Source organism: Lepeophtheirus salmonis, chromosome 8 (genome assembly GCF_016086655.4).
Source record: "Lepeophtheirus salmonis chromosome 8, UVic_Lsal_1.4, whole genome shotgun sequence".
Taxonomy (NCBI): Eukaryota; Metazoa; Arthropoda; class Copepoda; order Siphonostomatoida; family Caligidae; genus Lepeophtheirus; species Lepeophtheirus salmonis.
The window spans coordinates 23,989,677-24,010,725 of NC_052138.2; the positions used below are offsets into that span (position 1 = coordinate 23,989,677).

Consider the following 21,049-nt stretch of genomic DNA (forward strand, 5'->3'; position numbering starts at 1 on the left):
AAGGTGTTATTTCTTCATGTAGGGAATGTAAATCAAACCATTACAATGGCAATGCTATATACGCAAGATGTCGTTCGTTATAAGCCTTTAAAGATTTTCCAATTTTTTATCTGGATCACCCTGTACATATTCACTTATGTGCTTTAACCTTCATAAATAAATATGTGTCTACTATAAAACAGATTACTGGACTCACATAATTGCAGGATTTCTCCATTTTTGGATAGCCCCAAATTAAATCCATTTTTTTTTTAATGTTTTAATCCAAGTGATGACACATTTAACCCAATTTACATTTTTAAAACTTGTATAAGCACAGAACATGAACAAGAAAATTTACTATTCTGGTAAATTAGAAAGTGTTGGTTGTTGTTGAGGGAGGAGCCCAAATTTCATAGTTCCTGCAGTGGTTGTTTTTTTATTTAATGTGTGAAATCATTGCCCTCGAGGAGTTTAAGTAAATGTTATTTATAAGGACTGTTTCTATGTACAAGAATAGTTAATAGTCTGATATTTCCTATTGAATCACTGTCTCCTCGTCTCTATTCACATTTAATGTTTGATGGAGAATAGTTCATATGTAGTATTGTGTCAGACTTATTTATTTGATCCAGTCCAGTCTCCTATGATCCTTAAGACAGTCGGTCATTAGGACTGTTGGTACTAGAACTGATTAAAAAAAGAATAAATAAAGTTGAATGACGTCATCAAGGAACGAACTTTATAAGTTTTTAGGACTTAGCTGGACTGGAATGAGACTGAACTGGTCGGGATTGTGATAAACAAGGATCTACACAACAATAATCATATAGTATTTCAGCTCCACATTCATAAATTAATTATCGTATCAGGATAAAATAGTAAGCAAGAAAGAGAGCTAGTGGGTTCCTGGCTACGTACGTTTTACACAGAAATACGATAGTGTCACTTCCCATTCCCAAGATATCGTGTATATATATATATTTGAAACAAAGTGACGAAATGCACCTGTGAGTTTGAGTAGATTCCTGGTGCCATTGATATTTTTCTTTTCTATACAAGTTGTTGCTCTTTATTGTTGCCCAGATGACGTATACAACTTTTTCTTTCCTTTGCAGAATTTACCTTGTTAATGCAGTGAGTTCGTTGGAGGCTGCATAATTAGTTATAAATTAATATAGAACGATCATAGTGGAAAAAATAGTGTCACTAAGAATACTACTTTTGTACAAACACATATCACGTGGTATTCGTTGTGACATTTGATTTATAGCTTTGCTTATCTTTTTGGGCTCGGAGGGTACAGTTTTAATAGTCTTAGTGTAAAAGTACATCACACTGACACCTTTATTGTATCACACAACCTTTCTTCCACAAAGAAACAGAAAAAAGCCGAAAAATTAGTGTATAGTTAGCTAAATAAGTCAATCGTACCAACTGCTATTTATTTTTTAAGTGCTCCCATACATATTATTTCTCCCCAATTTTTAAAATGAATTAAATATATAGGTATATCATAATATTAAAATCCTACATTTATATTATTCGATACTGAAATATAATATTAGTGAGTAATATTGTATTAAAAGCGTAGCTATACATTTGTATTTCTATACGATCGACAAAAATATTTCATGGAAATAACAAAATGGCCAATATATATACGACGAGGGATTAACAAAAATTGTATTCCTGTCCTTTTGCAAATGGAGCATACTTAAGTATAACAAAGCTTATGACTTTTTAATTATTTTTCAAAAAGAATAAATTATAAAATAGCCATGACGTATGAAGTGAGATGAGGGAATCGTCAGCTGACCACAAAATACATAGAGTATTTTTGTAACACCGTGACATAGCTCCGGGATGTTGGGCCAGTGATTTTGCGAACCCTGATGTTAATAGAAGTTAATCACTTATTTTTTAAAATGAGTGTCATTTTTTCAAATATTTATAATTGCCTTATTTTGTAATATATTTGTACGATTGAGTGAAACATTTAAATTATCAATTGTTTCAATCACAAAAATGCATCATTTTTTAGGAAATGCGAATGATATATTATTTAGTAAAAAGAAAAACATCAAATTTTGTTGTTTTTTTTAAACACGTTAAATTGTAGTTGTATTTTATTTTAAGAAAATGGGTCATTACAATTAAAGTATAAACTTTCTATCCAGGTACACTCATATGTAAATATCTATTATATAGTCTGAAAAAAGAATTAATATATTTGAGATTAATGTGTTTTTAGCAAAAAAGAAATGAAATAAAATATTTTGCCAGCTTATAACATATTAGTGATGGGACGATTAATCAGAATCTGGAATTTGAGAATCAGGATCGGGGAAATAATTTTTAATTTAAGATTCTTATTATTACTGATATTCAACTATTTATTCCTTCTCTAAGTCATGAAAAAAATAGTCGCCTCCACAAATTAAGTAATTTTTGCTTTTTATTAAATAATTTAATCTTTGATTTTTTTTTTGTGAATAACTATATATTTTTGAAATTCCTTAAAAATATTTAATGTTAAATTGATTTTTTTTTAAATTTTATATTAGAAATTTATTTCTTTTTCTTTTTTGTAACACATGAAAATTTTAATTTTCATTTTCCAAAAGATTTAATATTTAAGATTTTTTTTTGCAAAAAAGTTTTATGAGAAATTTAATTTTTTTTCCAAAAATAGCTTGAGATTTTTGAAATTGATTGCCAAAAAATTTAACAATTTATTTTCTTTTTTAACAACTTTGGATTTTAGAAATTTTTCTCCAAAAAAAATTAATTTTTTGTGAGTGGCGGGGATTTTTAAAAAAAAAAATCAAAAAATATTTTTTTTTTTTGACAATAACAATGTGTTTTTGAAATGTTTTTCTAAAAAATTAAATTTTTCATTTGATGGTTCAAACAGAAATCCAAAAACCAAGCCCTCCTCCCTAAAATATAACCCATTGGACGCCCCTAATAGCAAAATGGTATTTTTTAACTATTAATTAAAATATTAAAGAATCGGAATCGGTATTGCTAATTTCTACTAGAATTGCATTGGCATCTGCAATTTTTCCCCATCTTATTACTATTACACATTTATGTCTATGTGATAATGTTATTAACCTTATTTCTATTTTTGCAAGTAGCATTCGATTTTTAGACAAAACATTTGATTTAGTATACATAATAGTTGAACTAAATAAATATGACCATTGGAGTTAAATATAGCTGTAATTGTAAACTTAAAATAAATATTCATATATTTTCCATTTCAATTGTGACAGATATATATTTTTTTCAACTGATTACAAAATATTATTGTTATTATATACGAGTATATATGTTATGTACAAGTTAGGAAATTGAACAAGTTGTAATAAAAAAATAAAAAATAGTTCATCTTATTAATAAAGTTATGTTTATCTGAATATATGAAAAATAGTTATAGGCTGTACTTTAAATAGTGCTCCCTCCTGATGACTATCATCAATGCATTTTGATTGAAGAAATAACAATGTAGTCCTCTTAATGAACAAGAGTGTGTAATGTTCATATATCGTCGAATGTTTATACAGGGTGCACTTTATATAGTGCTCCCTGATGTATATCATTTACATATTTTTTTTATCTAAGAAATAACAACGAAAATGTAATAATTTTCTCTACATATGTTTCGAACATAAGGCACTGTATCTATTTTTTTATTGTTTTTTTGCTCTGTTATGTACATCATAATTGATAAGTATTTTGAATAAAATATATATAGGCTGGTAAGTCAAAATTAATTAACCCTCGCAGGCTTTTTGTATTTAGCATTTAGGAGAATTTCTTTTTTTCTCGCCCTTTTTTTTTGTGAGCGCTCTATGGACTAAAGTACTCAATAGTTTTGGGTTGTTGTTTTTTTTTCTCAAACTCTTATTAGATCGATTTTGGTGAAGAAACAGGGAAAGTAAAACCATACCTAACTGCCCTATCGACCCTTCCCTATTGTATATATCGTTGTTCGATATTTCATAGTTCTACTTTACCTCTTTGCCCGACCTTTTATTATTCTTGCGGAGAGAACATATATGATTTGATATAATTATTCAATAGTTGCAACTTGTACAATTTTCTTATACAAGTTACCACAGCCCATTTCTCATAAGGAGCAGATTTAAGGGTGTTGACAGACAAGTAGGGGTTGACACAGGCTCTACTTTCCACATGGCTCCAGATTTGAGCATCTTGGGAGCACACTTAGGGGATTATGGAGGCCAAAATTTGGATGGATCTGATTAGATCGGTACCACACCTGGATTTTGGCCGATTCAGTAAGTAGCTCACGTTCTCTTCTGACATTTGAGGTCACACCTAGGACCTCCACTTCTTTCCGCGCTATGGGATTCAAGACACTCAACTCCCCTCAAAGTATTCTCATTGATCTCGATGGATTGTCCTCGATGGTATCCCCCGATTACTGCAAAAAATAATCAGTCCTCACTTTGTTCTGTCTTCGACTCACCGACTTCTGCTCCATCTTTGATCTTCTTCTTCACCTCATTAAACACGTGTGTTTCTGCAAGGGGCAATCTCACAAATGGAGGGCACGGAGCAAGTCAGCAACTGGTTGCATTTTTCCTACCACTTTAAACGCTTGTTTTGGTCTGATTTGATCAAAATAAATATCATTTGAAATTTGAAATTTCAAACTTTAAAACCTTTGTCCTACTAAACCTAAAAAGTTTACTTTTTTTGTAGAAAATTGGCTTTGAAAATCTTTATGGAATTTACTGACCCACGGAGTATATAAAGTGGAGACAATAAGTATTTTATCAGTTGGCAAAATTACAATATTTTCCTCTGATGAAATTTTTCTATGGGGAAATCTTGCTTTACAAAAGTTATATACCAAGTGACGGGATTTTTGTAGTAAATTAAACCCCTTGTTAACATGAGCTACTTTATATATTTGTTGAGGGAGGAAATGAATCGCTGTTTTAATGAAGAGAACCTTCTAAATTCAAATTTGCATTAGTGCAAAGAATAATGATTTCAACAACGATTTTTTTAATACTGACAAGAGTTGAGTAGTTCGTAATGAAAACTACCTTTACCATTTTCTTTATTTTTTTTCAACTTTCCAATAGTAAAATTTAAAGGTGAGGCTGTATGATAACATTTATTTGACAAAATTATATGGAAATAGTTCTTAGCAGAACTTTTATTACATATGTGAGCCCTCAGCTGTTATAATTGCCTCAATACGAGGCCTAAATCTCTTGCAGACCTTAACTATGTAGTCAGAATTGATCTTAGTTCACTCCTCCTTGATGGAAGTCTCTATTCCCTGCACACATCCGCGATGAGTAGAACACGCCCTCTCCTCCAGACGCACCTAGATAAAGTATTCCAAGGGATTTGCATCCATATAGGAGGGTGGCCACATCTTAAAGACTCAAAAGTCTGGAAAGTTGTCTCTCAGGAAGAACATTTATCGGGGCCAAGGTAGCACTTTCTTATCTGGAAGTGCAATGTGAGTATCTGTATTGAGCCTCTCTTTTCTCTCCACAAAAATGGGCGGGCAGAACCCACAATACCAAAGACGATGGTTCCAGCTATGTATTTTGTTTTGAAGAAATGTTTCACTGAAGCCTGAACATTGTCTGCATGTTCCGTTACGATGAAGCGACTGTTCTTCTAATTCACCATGGCATCACGTTGAAAAAAATTTTATGAGAAAAGATATAAACTTTTCCTGAATTTATGTTGGCCTCGAGAAATTTTAGAATCTTCTTCACTCTTTCCAACCCTCTCAGCTGGCTCTGTTCAGAGATAAGATGTCTTATTGTCCTCCTCCGTGAATTTTGTTCCAATGTCATTCCGGATTGAGAATAATAAAGTGGGTACAACAAGTCAACCCTGTATATACATTTCCGAAAAAATCCGATTTAACTACATTTATTCAAACACATACTTTTATCACCGAAATAACATTAAAAAGTATTCAAAATTTTCTGCATTACCGGATAATGACATTTAATTATAGATGTTGTCAAATCAGCTAGAAAATATATAATACCAAAAATATAACTGCCCTCCTTAAATAATATTTATATATAGTGTTAAATTATACTGTGTATTAGAGTGGGTCGAATATCAGAATTTAAAAATTCGAGAATGGGGTTATTGGAGAATTTATAATGCCAAATTTCAGTACGATTGAACGTATTTTGGAATTTCTCCAATTGAGTAGAAACTTTACCTAAGCATATTGAGTGAATTTTAAAATAATTTTTCTGAATATTTTTTCTGTTATTATTAGGAAATATCGTCAGAAAATATATTCTTCAAGATACTTGACTGATATTTTTAATTAAAAGTAATCAAATGGCTCAAGGTTTGTTCTTATTGAAAAAAAATTATCAGTTTGTAAACCTTAGGATAACTGAATGGAATTAAAAAATTCTATTAAATATTTTGTTATTCTCATCTAAATGCATTAAGAGTAAAACAATTATATTTCATTTTTTTCTTACTGGATACTTATTAGTCTTCATTCATACCGAATAAGTAGTAACTTCAAGAATAAGTATAGTGATCTTGTCTTTACGATAAAGTGAATGGGGACTGCGGTTATTCATCCACATAAAAACACCAATTATATAACAAAAACATTTGAAAGGTGTATATTATTTATTGGGATACCTCTAAAATCTACATTATTGAGCTAATTGTATTAGGTTGAAGAAAAAGTAATTTCGTATTTTTCGCTTTATTTCAATGCTTCTTAAGAAGTGTAACAATCATTCGATTAAAGCCAAGTATAATTTGTTCTGTTTGATAACTTTTGCCAAAGAAAATCCAACTTCATAACGCCCTTTCTGTAGAAGCCATTGTCCCTATTTGAAAAAAAAACTCGGACGCCCAATTATCACAGGGGTATATTGAGAACAAATTTGTACCCCCAAGACAAGAACATGCGGTAATCTCTTGGTTCCATGTCCGGACTGTAGGGTAGATGCATAAGAACTTCCCATTGGAGCTCCCTGAGCTCCTAGCGCATCATCACAGATATGAGCGGCCTGGCATGGCTGTGCTAAAACATGATTCCTCTTCTTTTTACCGATGCTGTTCGCTTCTGTTCGACCTATATACTCGACGCACAATAATTCACGACTGAAGCGGACAAAGGCAATGCTGTCCAAAATTTTGTTTGTAGTGTACAATCACACCTTTACAGCACCTTATTGTCCGATATGACGCATTATGGAAAAGATATACATACTTAGTTAAAGAAAGGGGGATTGAATACAATTTTTTTTCCCAAACCTATTTTACAAAAAAAAAAGTTTAACCTTTTACGAGATACCCCTATCAAAAAATTCGGAAAAGATCATAAAACCCTCAAAAAGACTTACTCTATTGTACAAAGTATGTAGATCTTCTAGTAAAGGTCGTAGATTTTTTATTAACCGCCCCAATGTTAATGAATTAGCAACCATTTAGAAAATTAAAGTGGCAGATTCGGAAAATATTTTTGTTTTGATTAATTTGACAACTATTTGGAAATAATTCATGAACAAATCAAAAAGTATATATTATCCGTAAGGTGATATGACGGTATATAGTTTGACGGTGAAACATAAATAAATTAAAAAGGTTAATCCTTTTTATTTTATTTTTCCTACACCCCAAATACTATTTTGAATTTGAATTAACAATTAACTAATGCAAACTATTAATATAATAGGCGGGAGAAAAAGTAATTTGTATTTCGGACTTTTTTTTTACTAAGTATATCTTGGTCATAATTTGTGACATCGGATAAAGTTTTGTAAAGGTATGAATGTATACTACAAACGCTTTTGGACAGTATTGCGCTTGACCAGTTGAGACGTAAATTATTGTGCGTCGAGTGTAGAGGTCTCAATTGAAGAAATTTGCCATATTTCACATTTTTACTACCTGAAAGGAAAAATGCGTGAAAAGCTACCAAGAAAATATGGAATGTATGTGTACCACTACTCTTTCGGCTTGTGTTGGACCACAGTGGTTCGAGCAATTTCGTTTTGGTGTGTGAATGAAGCTCCACGTAGTAACAGGCCTGTTGTGGAAATTTCGATTAAATCACGGAAAATATCGTGATAGATCGCCATGTTAAGAACCGTAGAATCGCCCAGGAGTTGAAAATCGATTATAAGCGGTTTTGAACATTGGCAGAAGGCTGGATACAAAAAGAAACTCAAATAAGAAAGAAATCATGTTTCATCATGACAACACCAGGGCGCAAACATCTTTGATGACGCACCAGAACCTCCGGGAACTCGGATGGGAAGTTGTTATATATCCACCCTACAGTCTGAACTTGGCACAAAGTGACTATTATCTGTTTTTGACCATGGCCATCGCGCTTGGGGGTACAATATAGCCCTGTGAAAATAAGTTGTCATAGTTTTTTGCCCATAGGAACAAGGGTTTCTACGAAAATGACATTAAGGAGTTGGATTCTTGTTAATAATTAATTATCGAACAGAACGGGTCATACTTGGATGAAATAGGATGATTTTAATAGTTTAACACTTCTTTTAAAGCATTGAAATAAAGAAAAAATACGAAATTACTTTTTCCTCAAAATAAATTAATCATATTTTTGTTGCAGTCCTTGCAGGGCATCTCCTTGTATTGATAGCACACTCCAAAGATGACCCGTTTGCTCAGGTTGGACGACTTAGGAGGGAGATACGGTTGAGATTGTTTCTGGTACATTCTATGGATTTTATAGTATTTCAGAGGTGGTATGGAGTGTTTACTCTTTAGTTAATGACAAAGAAAACTGGAAAGGGCACTCGGTAGAGTGCAACCCTCCCCCTAAAACCACTGCTTAGAAAAATTAATATTCTTTTTTGCAGTATATAATAATTCCAAATTTTGTAACGTTGACCATTTTTTTTACCTTTTGTGTCAATTTGACTTTGTTTTTATTATAAAGATATTTAGTACTTTTGTTATACCTACATTATGAAACGAATTTGTATTTCAATTTGTTAAAAAGTTATGGTAGATCATATGTTTTTAACTGGGACCATGAGCTATGAACTTGACACCTCAAATTTTGTTTGTCTCCTGCTCTCAACTTATATTAGTTTGAGTCATAAATGCCTTGTAGCAGAAAAACTTGAATTTTATTTTAAAAAACACTAAAAAATATGTATAGTCGCCCTTGGATGCTATGACGTCATGGCAGTACTCTTGTAACTTTTAAGTTGTTGCAAGAGCTCTTCTTCTCTCTCCTTCTTGCTCGCTACTCCACGCCAGACAAAACTTCTTAAGGGCCGTCAAAATTACCCTCTTAGAGTAGATATTTGATCTTCCTGAACAGACAACGGCCATTCAGGTTTAGGTCTGAACTATAGGAGCTTGTTTAACTTTCTGTAACCCACTACTTGTCAATAAATCATGGTACGTGAGAATATCCATATACGCAAGAGATTTTTGTAACCTTGATTATCTATCAGGATCCGATGATCAATTTTTACGGCAGACAAAGTTCTGCTGCAACTTGTTGAGTACTCAACCGAGGGTTAGAGTCTATCAGGTCATGAACATGAGTGATATTGTCGAGGCTCTCCAGAGTGAAAGTGACATTATCCACGGCACTAATACCAAAATGAAACAACTTATCCAATCTTACACTTGAGGGCCTGACAAAAACGATAATGACAATATTTTCCATCTGGCGTTTATGGGAAAAAGTTATGGTAATCACAAACTGTTTATGACTCAGCCTAATATAATCTTCCAACAATTTTTTACAAAAATCATTCACTAACTTTTTCAGTGATCCAGCTTAAAGCAAAAAGCCCGGGAACTAAAACATAAATTACGTTCATACGTTGGTGTAGGTAAAAATGCACTCATTAATTACTCATATTACACACAAATATGACATGAGTTATCTACAAGGTGTATGGGTGGGTTCCTTTCCTTCTTTCATCATAGATTGGACAAAATTTAGTCAGCAAAAGAATAATAGAAATTTTATAAACATAAATATCTGAGGCGTCAAATAAATAAAATAAAAAAATCAAAGATGAAAGAACAAATCATTTTACACATGAATAAATAATAAAAAAATCCGCTTAAAAAGTCTCAAGTAGTACATAATATATTACTTAGATATACTTAAGATTATTTTTTAAGGTTTCACAATTCATCAAATGTAATTGAAGACACAACTTATTTACAAAAATAGAACTCAAAATCTGTGTAGAGATACTTATAACTTACCAAATATCAACTCAATTTAGCAAGTAATTATGGAGTATTTTGATCATTGACAGACAGAAGTCTACAAATACATACCAGACCAACTGTTATTATTCACTCATCTCTATTAAGCAAATTTTGAGAGGTTCACAGTTTTTCTTTTTGACAATATTATGATAAGCTGTAGATTGCTAAAAAAAACATTGCCCTAGTCACCACCATGTGCACACAGTAACAGAATAGGATTTAGATTACAGTGCTCCTCCGTGCAGGATTGTACTAGAAGTCCATGTCGGAGCAGACTGGGGCCTTGAGTAAAATTATTTACAATTATTTCATGCAGTTGAAGGTCGAGAAGGACATCAAACACTCTCTAGGAGTGGGCAGGAAAAGCTCAGTGTCCTTTAACCTCCTTTATTCGGCCTTCAGGAAAAAGCGAAATCCTACATTCCTGAAAAGGCCATTAAGATTAACAAGTCCTTATCAGCGGTGACCAGGGCTCCTAAAGAGGCAGGTGGGAATATTTGCAGCGTATTCCGGATCAAATTCATCATTGGCAATTATTTCTGGATGTTCTAACAAGATGGAGCACCTACCCACACTGCAAAGAAAACCTAAGAGTTGTTCTAGGCCAACATGAACTTATGGGCAAAGGACTGCTTGCCACCTCAGAGTATAGAAACCTCAACCCTTATACTATTCCATATAAGCACAGTGTAGTCCAAGTCCAACAGGAGACGCCATAACAGCAACCGCGCCCTGAAACCCTCTGTAAGCAAGGTCTGGGCCTACATGATCGGTGAGCACATCCTAAGTGTCTCCAGCAGCTTCTGCCACACCTTGTAGCTCACTTTCAATTCTGAGGGTAGATACATTGACTAAATTCAATTTTTTTTTCTTTTTTGTCCCAATTTATTTTTCAGGAAAATACAAAGATACAGCCATATATGTCAATTGTAAATATCATGTTTATTACATTCTCCGTATTCCAATCTGTAAAAAAAACATTTCAATCAAAAAAATTGATAAGATACAAAGTTGAAAAATGCCCAAATTTTTCATCAAAAACCATACAGAGAGTGAAATTTAAATGCATCATATAAGTTATAATTGAAAAAAAAAAAAAAAAATTTGGGCGTGTAAGATTTAATTTCTCTCTTCTTTTTCCTATTCTTTCTTATTTACAATTATAACCGTTGTAAAATAAGATTTTATAAAACTGCCAAAGTTGAATGGAAATTGTATTTAAAAACGCCCCAAAGGCACCTTGATCCTTAAAATAGGAGAAAACAGTACACTATGATCAACTAATTGTTCCAAGGACTTATATTGTCAACATGCGTGATAGACATGTGTACCAATATAATCAAAAAAAGGATTTTTATAATGAAATGAAAATTATATGCGGATTAGGAAAGAACAGTTTCTTTTTTTATCAGAGTTTAAAAATATAAACATTCATACTTTATTAAAAAAAAATCTTAATTATTCAAAACCATTTGTAAAACTCTATAAAAAAGAACCCGTCATGTAAATGTCAGTGATCGGCAAATATAAATTAATTTTTTTTTGCGGAATTGACATGTAACATTAAATCAATTTCAATGGACAAAATATAAGTTATCTATTTTTTTGTGAATATGCTTTATACAAACATATTATCTTGAATGACCGAAATTGCTTCTTCATTTTGAATAACCCTGTAATTACACGTCTTAAATAACTTACATATGTTGTGTACAACTTGAGTTTTTGAACAAGTTGCAACTTGTACAAGTAACAATCAAAAAATGGGATGAAGGATTTTAAATGAAGATTTTTCAGGTGATACTTGTGACGAATAAAATAAAATAATTTGATTTTTATTGAAGGTGGTTAATATGTTGAAAGAGCCAATATTTGGCTATTTTGATGAAAAATACTAATTAACAAATAACAAGTGACCAGTGCTCTAACTACATCAGTCATTACATCCCAGTCCTTGTTAACAGTGGCTTTGAGGGCCTCGGTATTTGGATGACGGAAACCGCATGCCTTCCCCTCGACATATACCCAACAGGTGTAGTCAAGGGGGTTGGCATCAGGGCTGTAGGAGGGCTAAAAATATCATTGCTGGTGTCAACAGTGACCTCTTTATAAGACTTTTCACCACCTTTTTTAATAGCTCTCTAGACAGTCTGGTGTAAAACTCTGAGATCTCTTTCATGGACCCTCACAAACTGGAGGGGATTGGCTGGGGCTCTTTTTTTAAATCCTCCGAGCCAGTTTGGTCTTTTTGAGAAAGCCCTTCTTCCTCTCCAATGCTTGGACTAGCTGACGGTGAAGACGGTTGTCTTGGAGACCCCCAACTGCTTGAAGTGCACGAATGGGAATTTGTTGATCACGTTCAAGTGTCATTTTCTCGACTGGTACGTAAGTCAGAGAGCTTAAGTGTATTTTACTTCGTAATTAATTATTCATGCTTTAACATATCGGATTATGAATGAATTTCATTCGCTCAATCTTATTTAATTATTAAGTGTTCAGATTTTTTCATCACTAGGAATATCTTTTTTTACAGGATTCATAGTATTTTTATTACAATTATATACCCCAGTTGAAAAAAAAATATGACATATATATATATATCCATCGTACATGGAATATTTAATGATTCCGTATATATCATCCCAAATCCTTCATTTAAAATGAGTGATCTCATTTTTCGATTGCAACTGGTACAATTTGATTATACAAGTTACCACTTGTACAAAATCATAGCTTGTACATAACATAAATATAAATAAATAGTAATATTTCTACGACCCCAAATATGTATCTACTTTTTTAAAATCTGTTATAATATTGTACATGTGTATATATACTGATAGAAAAGGGAAATGATGTAAATAAACCCTATTGTTTGTAGTTCATAGAGATATGTATATTAGGGCGGTGCGTTTTTCAACAGATTTCGAGTTTAGATTATGGTTATTGGGGGAAAAGTTGTAATATGGTATGAAAAGTACTTACACAAAATTGCATTGTCCTATAAGGCCATGTTTAGGTTGCACATCTCGATCAAATTATGAAAAAAGACAAAACTCTTTACTATGTGAATATAGATACTAAGAAAACTTTTCAATTATTTTGTATTAAATTATTTTGATTGACATTTTTTTAACATAAAGCCTATGAAACATAAAAAGAAAAGAAAAGTTAGGAAAAAATGATGATCCGTGTATAGTGCGCATCATTATTTTTTACATTTTCAGAAAATAAAGGTGAAAATTTTATCATGTTATTCTCCTTTTTTACTCTATAGGGCAGCTTTAGAAAATAACTATTTATAATATTTTTTTATAGGTTAGAATAATATCTATCATAATTAAACAATAGATAAATAATGATTAATGCGTTAATTTAATACCTTTTGTCTTCTTTCAAACTTTGAAATTTTGCATAGGTTATTTTCTTATTATATTACAACTTTTACCAACTATCCTAAACCGAAATTTGAAATTTTTTTGAAAAACAACCCACCCTAATGTACATGATGGGTGCGACCCCAAAGAATTGATTTGGCTTTTTCATTTTGGGACAAAAGCCAGAGCAAACTATTATAAACCTTTCACCTTTTCTTCTCTTCCCTTCTTTTCTTTTTCTTCTTATTAGCTTGAGGAGAATGTGTAAGCTGCTTCCCCCTCCTCCTATACGACCTCACCGACCCTTAATAATTATAGGAAAAACAACAATACAATATTGTCATTTTTTTTTTCGTTATACCAAAACTTCTTGCCGATTTTTTTCAGTTGCTTACTTACATCTGAGCTTGTGACTTTGAGGTATGAACGTGTAAAAGCATTTGTTAACTTTTAACTTAAAAAGAAGGATATTGCAATCTTATTTGATTGACCTAAATATCCAACTGTATATATTTCCTTACGATTGCCAAATAATATATATAATTCTAACTTGTGACAAGAATACTTTGCAGTCTCATTAATAAAAGAATCTTCTATATTGTTATTACCCAAAGCTAGGTTCGTCACGTGCAACTCGTCATCATGGCTGCAAATAACTTCGAGGGTATCGACTTCGAGGAGATTTCCGAGGCAACTGCCTTAGAAACTGATGAAATCAAGGTTCTCAAATTATGTTTCAATCTTTTCGATGTAAGGAAACAGGATTTCCTCGGAGCTGATGACTTAGATGATATCCTTCGTGCAATGGGTTTCCGTCCCTCGAAAGAGGAGTTGAAGGAAATTTTGGAAGAGATTGATGAAGACGGTTCTGGCGAGATTGAGTTTGGAGAATTTTGTCAACTCTGCGCAAAGTTTCTTGTTGAAGAACCTGATGAGGAAACTATGAAGGCAGAGCTCAAAGAAGCTTTCAGAGTGTACGACAAGGACGGTGCTGGTTTTATTACAACTGATCAACTTAGAGAAATCATCGCTGAGCTTGATCCTCGTTTGACAGGGGAGGATCTTGACGGTATTATTGAGGAAATCGATGAAGATGGATCCGGAACCATGGACTTTGATGAATTTTGTGCTATGATGATGAGCTAAATTATTATTCTTCGCATTCTTTTTGGCTTTATCATTCAAAAGTAAAAAAAAAAAAGTCCTATATCCTTTTTAAGCAAACAAAATACTATCATTTTTTGAATCATTATATAGAAATCTACCCGTAAATATTTTATGTTCTGTTGGCGCTATTCCGTATTTTATGAAATTGGATGTTATCAATCATCCCTTTGTCTATGTGACATTATTATAGAGTATTTTTCCCTTTTTAGATTCTCCATTGTGTAGAAAAAATGGCTTTAACATCAACAAACCTTCTTTATGTAATATCTCAAGTTGTTTCAAGCTTGTTATATGTTTTTTTTTAGAATTATAATTTTATTTTATATAAGATTGTTTATATACGATATGAGTACTTATTGATATATATATAACCCATGACGTTAGTAATAAAAAAATGTGTCTCCAAGTGTATAAAATCGAATGTAAAGTGCTTTTTAGATAGCTAAAGGTACACATTAATCATGTATGTACAAAAGCTAGTGCTGAAAAAAAGTTATTTAAGAAATCAACTTCACAACCTTTCTTCCAAAAAAGAAAGAGACACAATTAGTAGGTAGGTGTGTCGAATAATTGTTGGGAGTGGATTACAGCTTCACAAGATTTAATTCAAAGTCAACCAATCAACGTTCAAACACTGGTAAGAAGAGGGAAAAGAAGCATAAAAGTAGACAGCTAGGAACAAACTCCAGTGCAATTTGGGAGGTAACGCCGTGGGTACTATTGACTTAATCAATAATACTCTTGTTTATATTATATACCCTCAAAAACGCCCTCGATTCGGGTCCTGAAATAGTTTATTGCATTCCAGGACGAGATAGTCGATCAGGGACTTCTTGGTGGTGTGAGGACCTTTGTAGATCTCTGACTCAAGGTACAGGGGGAGCAAGGAGTCCAAATATTCCTGAAGCAAATCCTGAGTCGAATTGGAGGTGTAGCGGGGGTTGGAGGGAGCAATTCTTCTCCAGTTAATCCTTCATATTTTTGAAACTTCAGCATTGCTAATAACCAGAACATTAGTCCGCTCAAAAAATTCTGAGCGCCCTCCCGCTCAGTTACTAATTTTGTGAGCGCACTCCCACTCAATTAAAAATAACCGACACTCATTTCTTCGCTTGTATAGGTGTATCTGAATTTGACAACTCTTTATGATTGCAATTAAATTCAATTTATTGGAAGTACAAGTGTGCTCCACGATTTGTGACAAGCATACATTATTTACAGTAGCTTATCGAAATGATTGGCTTAAATACAATTGGTATGTCAAGAATCTTTTAGTGTACCTTTTATACACTAAAAATTTGGGAACCACATAGTGAGACATGTATTTATTAGGTTTCATGCAATATTATCCAGTTAAGCCTGATAATTAGCTTCAGCATGTAGACAGGTTCCACAAGTTTTTGAACGTATGCTTGCGTGAGGTTTTGAAATCTTATGTCAATTTACTTCATAAAAATATAGGAACATCATATTTACTTAATTAAAGATTTATCTTCCAACTGTATCTCCTCAAAGGAAGGAGCTGGGGGAACCGATAGTTGAGTCTAAACAGAGGTATAAACAGAATAAGGAATAAAGTAGCGAAAATTCATACGATTTTATCGTTGTTCTAAAATGATGAACGCACTCTCGCTCGTTATTAAAAACAATGAGTTCCCTCCTGCTCAAGAATTTTGAGTGGCACTCAGGACAGCGCTAAATAACGCTTTTCTAATAACAATGTACAAAAACAAAACTGAGCAGCAGATACAATCATTGATAATATATCAATGACACTATAACCTCGGTGGGCCTCAGTTACAGTATTTATTTGTGTCCTGAACTGATTAATTTTTTGTCAAGTATCGAATATCCAGATTGTTATTCATTAAAATCAACAAAACAGTGCAACTGTGTTTTGTCTCTGGAAATGTAATAGGCTTGAAATCTTCTGTTGTTGACTCCATGGCGGTGCTTTGCTTACCATATGAAACATTTATATTTTACCACAAAAAAAAACATTGTGCAAATGTATTCATCATAAATGCCAAGAAAATCCGAAAATCTAAAATGGCAGATTTATCTGTTACACCCTGTACTATAGCCGTAGACCATAGGTACTGTTTGATCTAAAGGAATAGCCACTAGACTGACATCTATTGATTCAAAACCTAACAGGCGCCTTTATCGAAAAAATAGCGACTCGACTCCTTTCGACAATAATAAATGCATATTCTTTGTATAAATTGGGTTCAAATTGGAACAAGTGGTGTGTCAACAAATTTTTCGACTCAAATTAAATAGAAATGAGTCATTTGTCAATTTTGAAGAAGCAAACAAATCGATTTTACATTTGATTGAGTCGGCTTGGTTGATGTATATCACTTAACCTCGTCAAATGATGTTTCGAAATTTGGTGCACTGCTGTCTAATCAATCACAATTTCTAATGAAACTTTTCTGATTTCTGAAGAAACACACGTTACATACAGCATGGTATTTTTCTAACAAATTACTAATATCATAGCTTAGAAAAAATAGTGATAGTACCATCATTGGCCGGAGTTATTAGTCGTCGACAAACAGACAAAATTTACTACATGAATATGGAATATAATTCCCCAATAAATCATCAGAATTACTTTACGTTTTTCATGAGCACACTCAGATGTAAGTACTGAAATCCTTAGATAATCTCTCCTCAAATATAATGATAACTGCTCGAGAAAATAAAAAGCATTGCTCAGGTTGGCAACAACAACAAAATCTCGCTCGTTAAAAAGTATATACATCTACCTATTTAGGATGTAGTGAAGGGAAATACATGAGAAAACCATTATTTATTTATTTTCGTTAATGTTTCTTTCCATGGCAATAAAAAAAAAGGGCTTTTATGACGGTAGGACTCGACGATTTCCATTTCTTTATCAACATTTTCAACAATTGTCCATCGACAAAACCAAAATTTGCACACGATTGTTTGTTACAGTATAAGGATCATTAAAAAAATAACATTTTTAGCCACCAGGCTTAGATTTTTCCCTTTATCGAAGAAAGACTGTCAAATAATTTGTATTTTCTATTTGCTAGTGTCCATATTTCACGCGGGCTCAAACAATACTCAGTCTAAAATTGTACCAGAAGTTGTTTTTTTTTACGTAATTTGCCACAACTCTTAAACAAATTGATATACAAATTTGATTTTGAGAGGTCGTGCTCATTAAAAAAAAACATTATTAAAGCAAAACACATAATCGACCATAATTACAGGAAATAATATTAGGTGTAGGTTTTTATTCTACCAAGTACCCATTCTCGTATACTATTGTTAGTATCCCTCTTATTGCTTGATGGCTTCATTGAAACGCTACAATAAATTCGCACAATATACGCCGTTGATAGTTTTTCCTTTTTTAAAGATAATTAAAAATTAAAAAATCAATTAAACTTGCATACTGGAGAACCCTTCGATCGAACGTTCACAATTTTGGATGGATTATAAAATAGTTTACAAAACCTTGTCAAAACCTAGTGTGTATGGGAAGACTAATAAATAACGAATTTACTGCTTCTATAAAGCCTCAATGAAAACAGTTACGCATTTTATATATAATAGCAAATGTCTGAGATCATTTATACTCTGTTTTTTATTTAAACTATTATAAAATTATTTTATTGGACCAAATTAAAAAGAAATTAATTTTGTTATTACAAAAATTCAGAGCATCTTATACAAATTTAAATCCATTAGAACGCCATTGCCTGATAATTATATCCAAATTATTAATAGATATATAAAAAGATTGGGAATGTAGGAATGTGATTTAATTTTGGATTTGTGTTTTTCTCACAACTATGTATAGAGGAGATGATTAAAAAGGACTAAAGGAGCACATTGAAATGGATCTCACCCCGCATGAACTCCTCTGTGGCTTAAAGGCATTAGATATTTGTCAAAACAAAAACATCCAAAATTATTGCCACATGACAAACTATGATAGCACGTCTCAAATTCGATGGTCGAAGTGTATCTAAATTTATTGCAATTTTGAATTTGAACAAATTAAAGATCACACAATTTAAGGATTTTTCTTTTTTGAACTAATATTTTTATATTTTAATATTAACTTATTAAGACCAAAAGTTTAATTTTTTCCCCAAATTTAAACACATCCCTCCATTGAAATGATAATTTCCTAAATAAAAATGAAACGATAAGTCTTGAAATTTGTATATAAACTCCTTAAGTATTACTAAAAAATTAAGTATCAATCAAAAAAAAAATATTTTTGAAAATAAAATTACAGAAGAGACTGAATTGTTGTTCAAACATTCTAAAATTTGACAAAGCCGCCCTTATATCGAAAAGACATTTTTTAATTAAAATATATATTTACGAGTCTCAAAATTTGTACATATATAAAAAATATGTTAAAAATATGTCAGGCGGACATTTTTGAAGTAGTTTCTTTTAAAATTGCTATAAATATTTATTTTAAAAGTATACAAAAAGGTATTATCTCGATCATCATGGGCAAAGTTAGCAAAAACAAAAGTTCAAATTAATTAAATATTAGTTGAGATATTACATGTTTAAACTAGTATGAATAGCGATTTAGAAAAATATATACTTCTGTCTGAATGTGTTAAAATGATTCTAGAATGTTTTGCCCAGGAATATTTGCAATGGAAACATTCAAAAATATTTCTTCTCACATTTTTTAAGGGTTTAAACTGTAGTTCCTTCCCATGGAAGTCATTTGTAATGCATTTTTGGATTCATTCTCCAATATACCTTAATAACAAATGGACAAAACTTCTTTTTTGTTACTTGAAAGTAGGCAATTCAATGAGGATAGTATATTAATTTTTGGAGCAAAAAGTGGGATTATCGACCTGGTTAAATACAAGCATTGGGCTAATGACGGATATTTCAAATGCTACCAATGCATATGGTACCAGCTTTTTACAATAAGTGTCATTACAGGACAAACATGTATACCTCATCTCTTTGCATTAGTTTCATCTAAATCGCATGAGACATACCGCCGCTTTTTCTTCGGCTGAAGGGACTAAATGAAGCTCTGGAACAGGAATTCTTAAGGATTGATTTTAAAAAGAATTTGTTGAATTCATTTGACAAAGTTATCCATGTAAAAAAATTAAGTACAAAGTACTTCAAGTGAAGAAAGGCACATTTTAAGCCCGTATACCTTATCTTTCACGTGGCCCCAAAGGAAGAAGTATCAAGGTGTTAAATCACAAGATCTTGATAGCTTCGAGAGATGACACGGTCCGGAAACTTTTCCCGTAAAAGGACGATGGTATTGATCTGGACAACGTTTACTTTCAACAAGGTGGCACTACGTGCCACACAAGCAATGAAACTATCATTTTTACGGGAAAAGTTTGAAACATTAGTAGTGACGAGTATTTAATATTTTGTCAGCTTTTGAGTGCGTAGAGGGCGCTCTAGTGACTATTCTTGTCAACATAAACAAGAATGATATTTTATTGGTACAAACAAATGTTTAAACAGCTTTTGAATATTATTTAAAATAGTAAAAAAGGAAGTTCACAACTAAGGAGTTAAATAATAAGGACAGCAGCTGAGGAAAAAAAAAATCATTCTTTAGATTACCAATTCCAATGAAATAGTCAAGCAAAAAAATACAAGAGTTACATCATTAAATATTAGATATCAAAACATTGAGTTTATTTCTTACGAGCGGGAGTACCGGGGATTGCTCGGAGTAATTTCTTAAACTAGTTAAATCACAAAGTTTTACTACACATTGTTACCCCCATTCATTTTATGGTCAATTAGAAAAATGTTTAAAAACAAGTCCGTCTGAGATGAATCAATTATCAGTTAATTGAAATCTTAATGATGGCAATTAAATGTTTTATTTTTTCAAATTGGAGTAACATGGATGAAAAAAATAATTGAATAATATTGCAGCATGAATCATCATCTTTTTTGTGTGTTTTTTACAAAATTTCTGTGCAAGGTCATGAAGCCTATGAAATCTCCACTGTACGATCAAAGGGATGGTTACATATATGGATAAGTCAGCAACAACCATGAATATGATCTTAAAAGTGGGCCATGGAACTAAGTTTCTTTCCTCATAAGAAGCTATTCAAAGTTGATAGAGTCTACAACATCTGGAGAGACAGGTATACCTATAACAACCAAGAAGCCTTATGAGGTACTTGAAAAAATTAAATTCACTTTTAAAACCAAACTTGCTCCTTTCGTGCCTTTTCCAAATA

General features: G+C 32.2%; 1 protein-coding gene across 3 annotated transcripts; it reads left to right on the forward strand.

Moving 5' to 3' along the window:
- The first annotated feature begins 13,905 nt into the window (after window positions 1-13,905).
- LOC121122806 (troponin C) lies at window positions 13,906-15,211 on the forward strand. 3 transcript variants are annotated; one of them, XM_071890389.1, is made up of 3 exons: window positions 13,906-14,048; window positions 14,243-14,815; window positions 15,005-15,211. In XM_071890389.1, the coding sequence occupies exon 2, from the start codon at window positions 14,271-14,273 to the stop codon at window positions 14,772-14,774; it is 504 nt and encodes a 167-aa protein (XP_071746490.1). In that variant the 5' UTR covers window positions 13,906-14,048; window positions 14,243-14,270; the 3' UTR covers window positions 14,775-14,815; window positions 15,005-15,211. The 3 variants fall into 3 exon arrangements, with proteins under 3 accessions (XP_071746490.1, XP_040573790.1, XP_040573791.1); XM_040717857.2 differs by having other exon boundaries at window positions 13,908-14,048; window positions 14,247-14,815; XM_040717856.2 differs by having other exon boundaries at window positions 14,243-15,211.
- Window positions 15,212-21,049: the final 5,838 nt, after the last annotated feature.

Coding starts and splice junctions, on each gene's coding strand:
- LOC121122806 (XM_040717856.2), top strand. CDS start 14,271: ATGGCTGCAAATAACTTCGAGGGTATCGACTTCGAGGAGATTTCCGAG.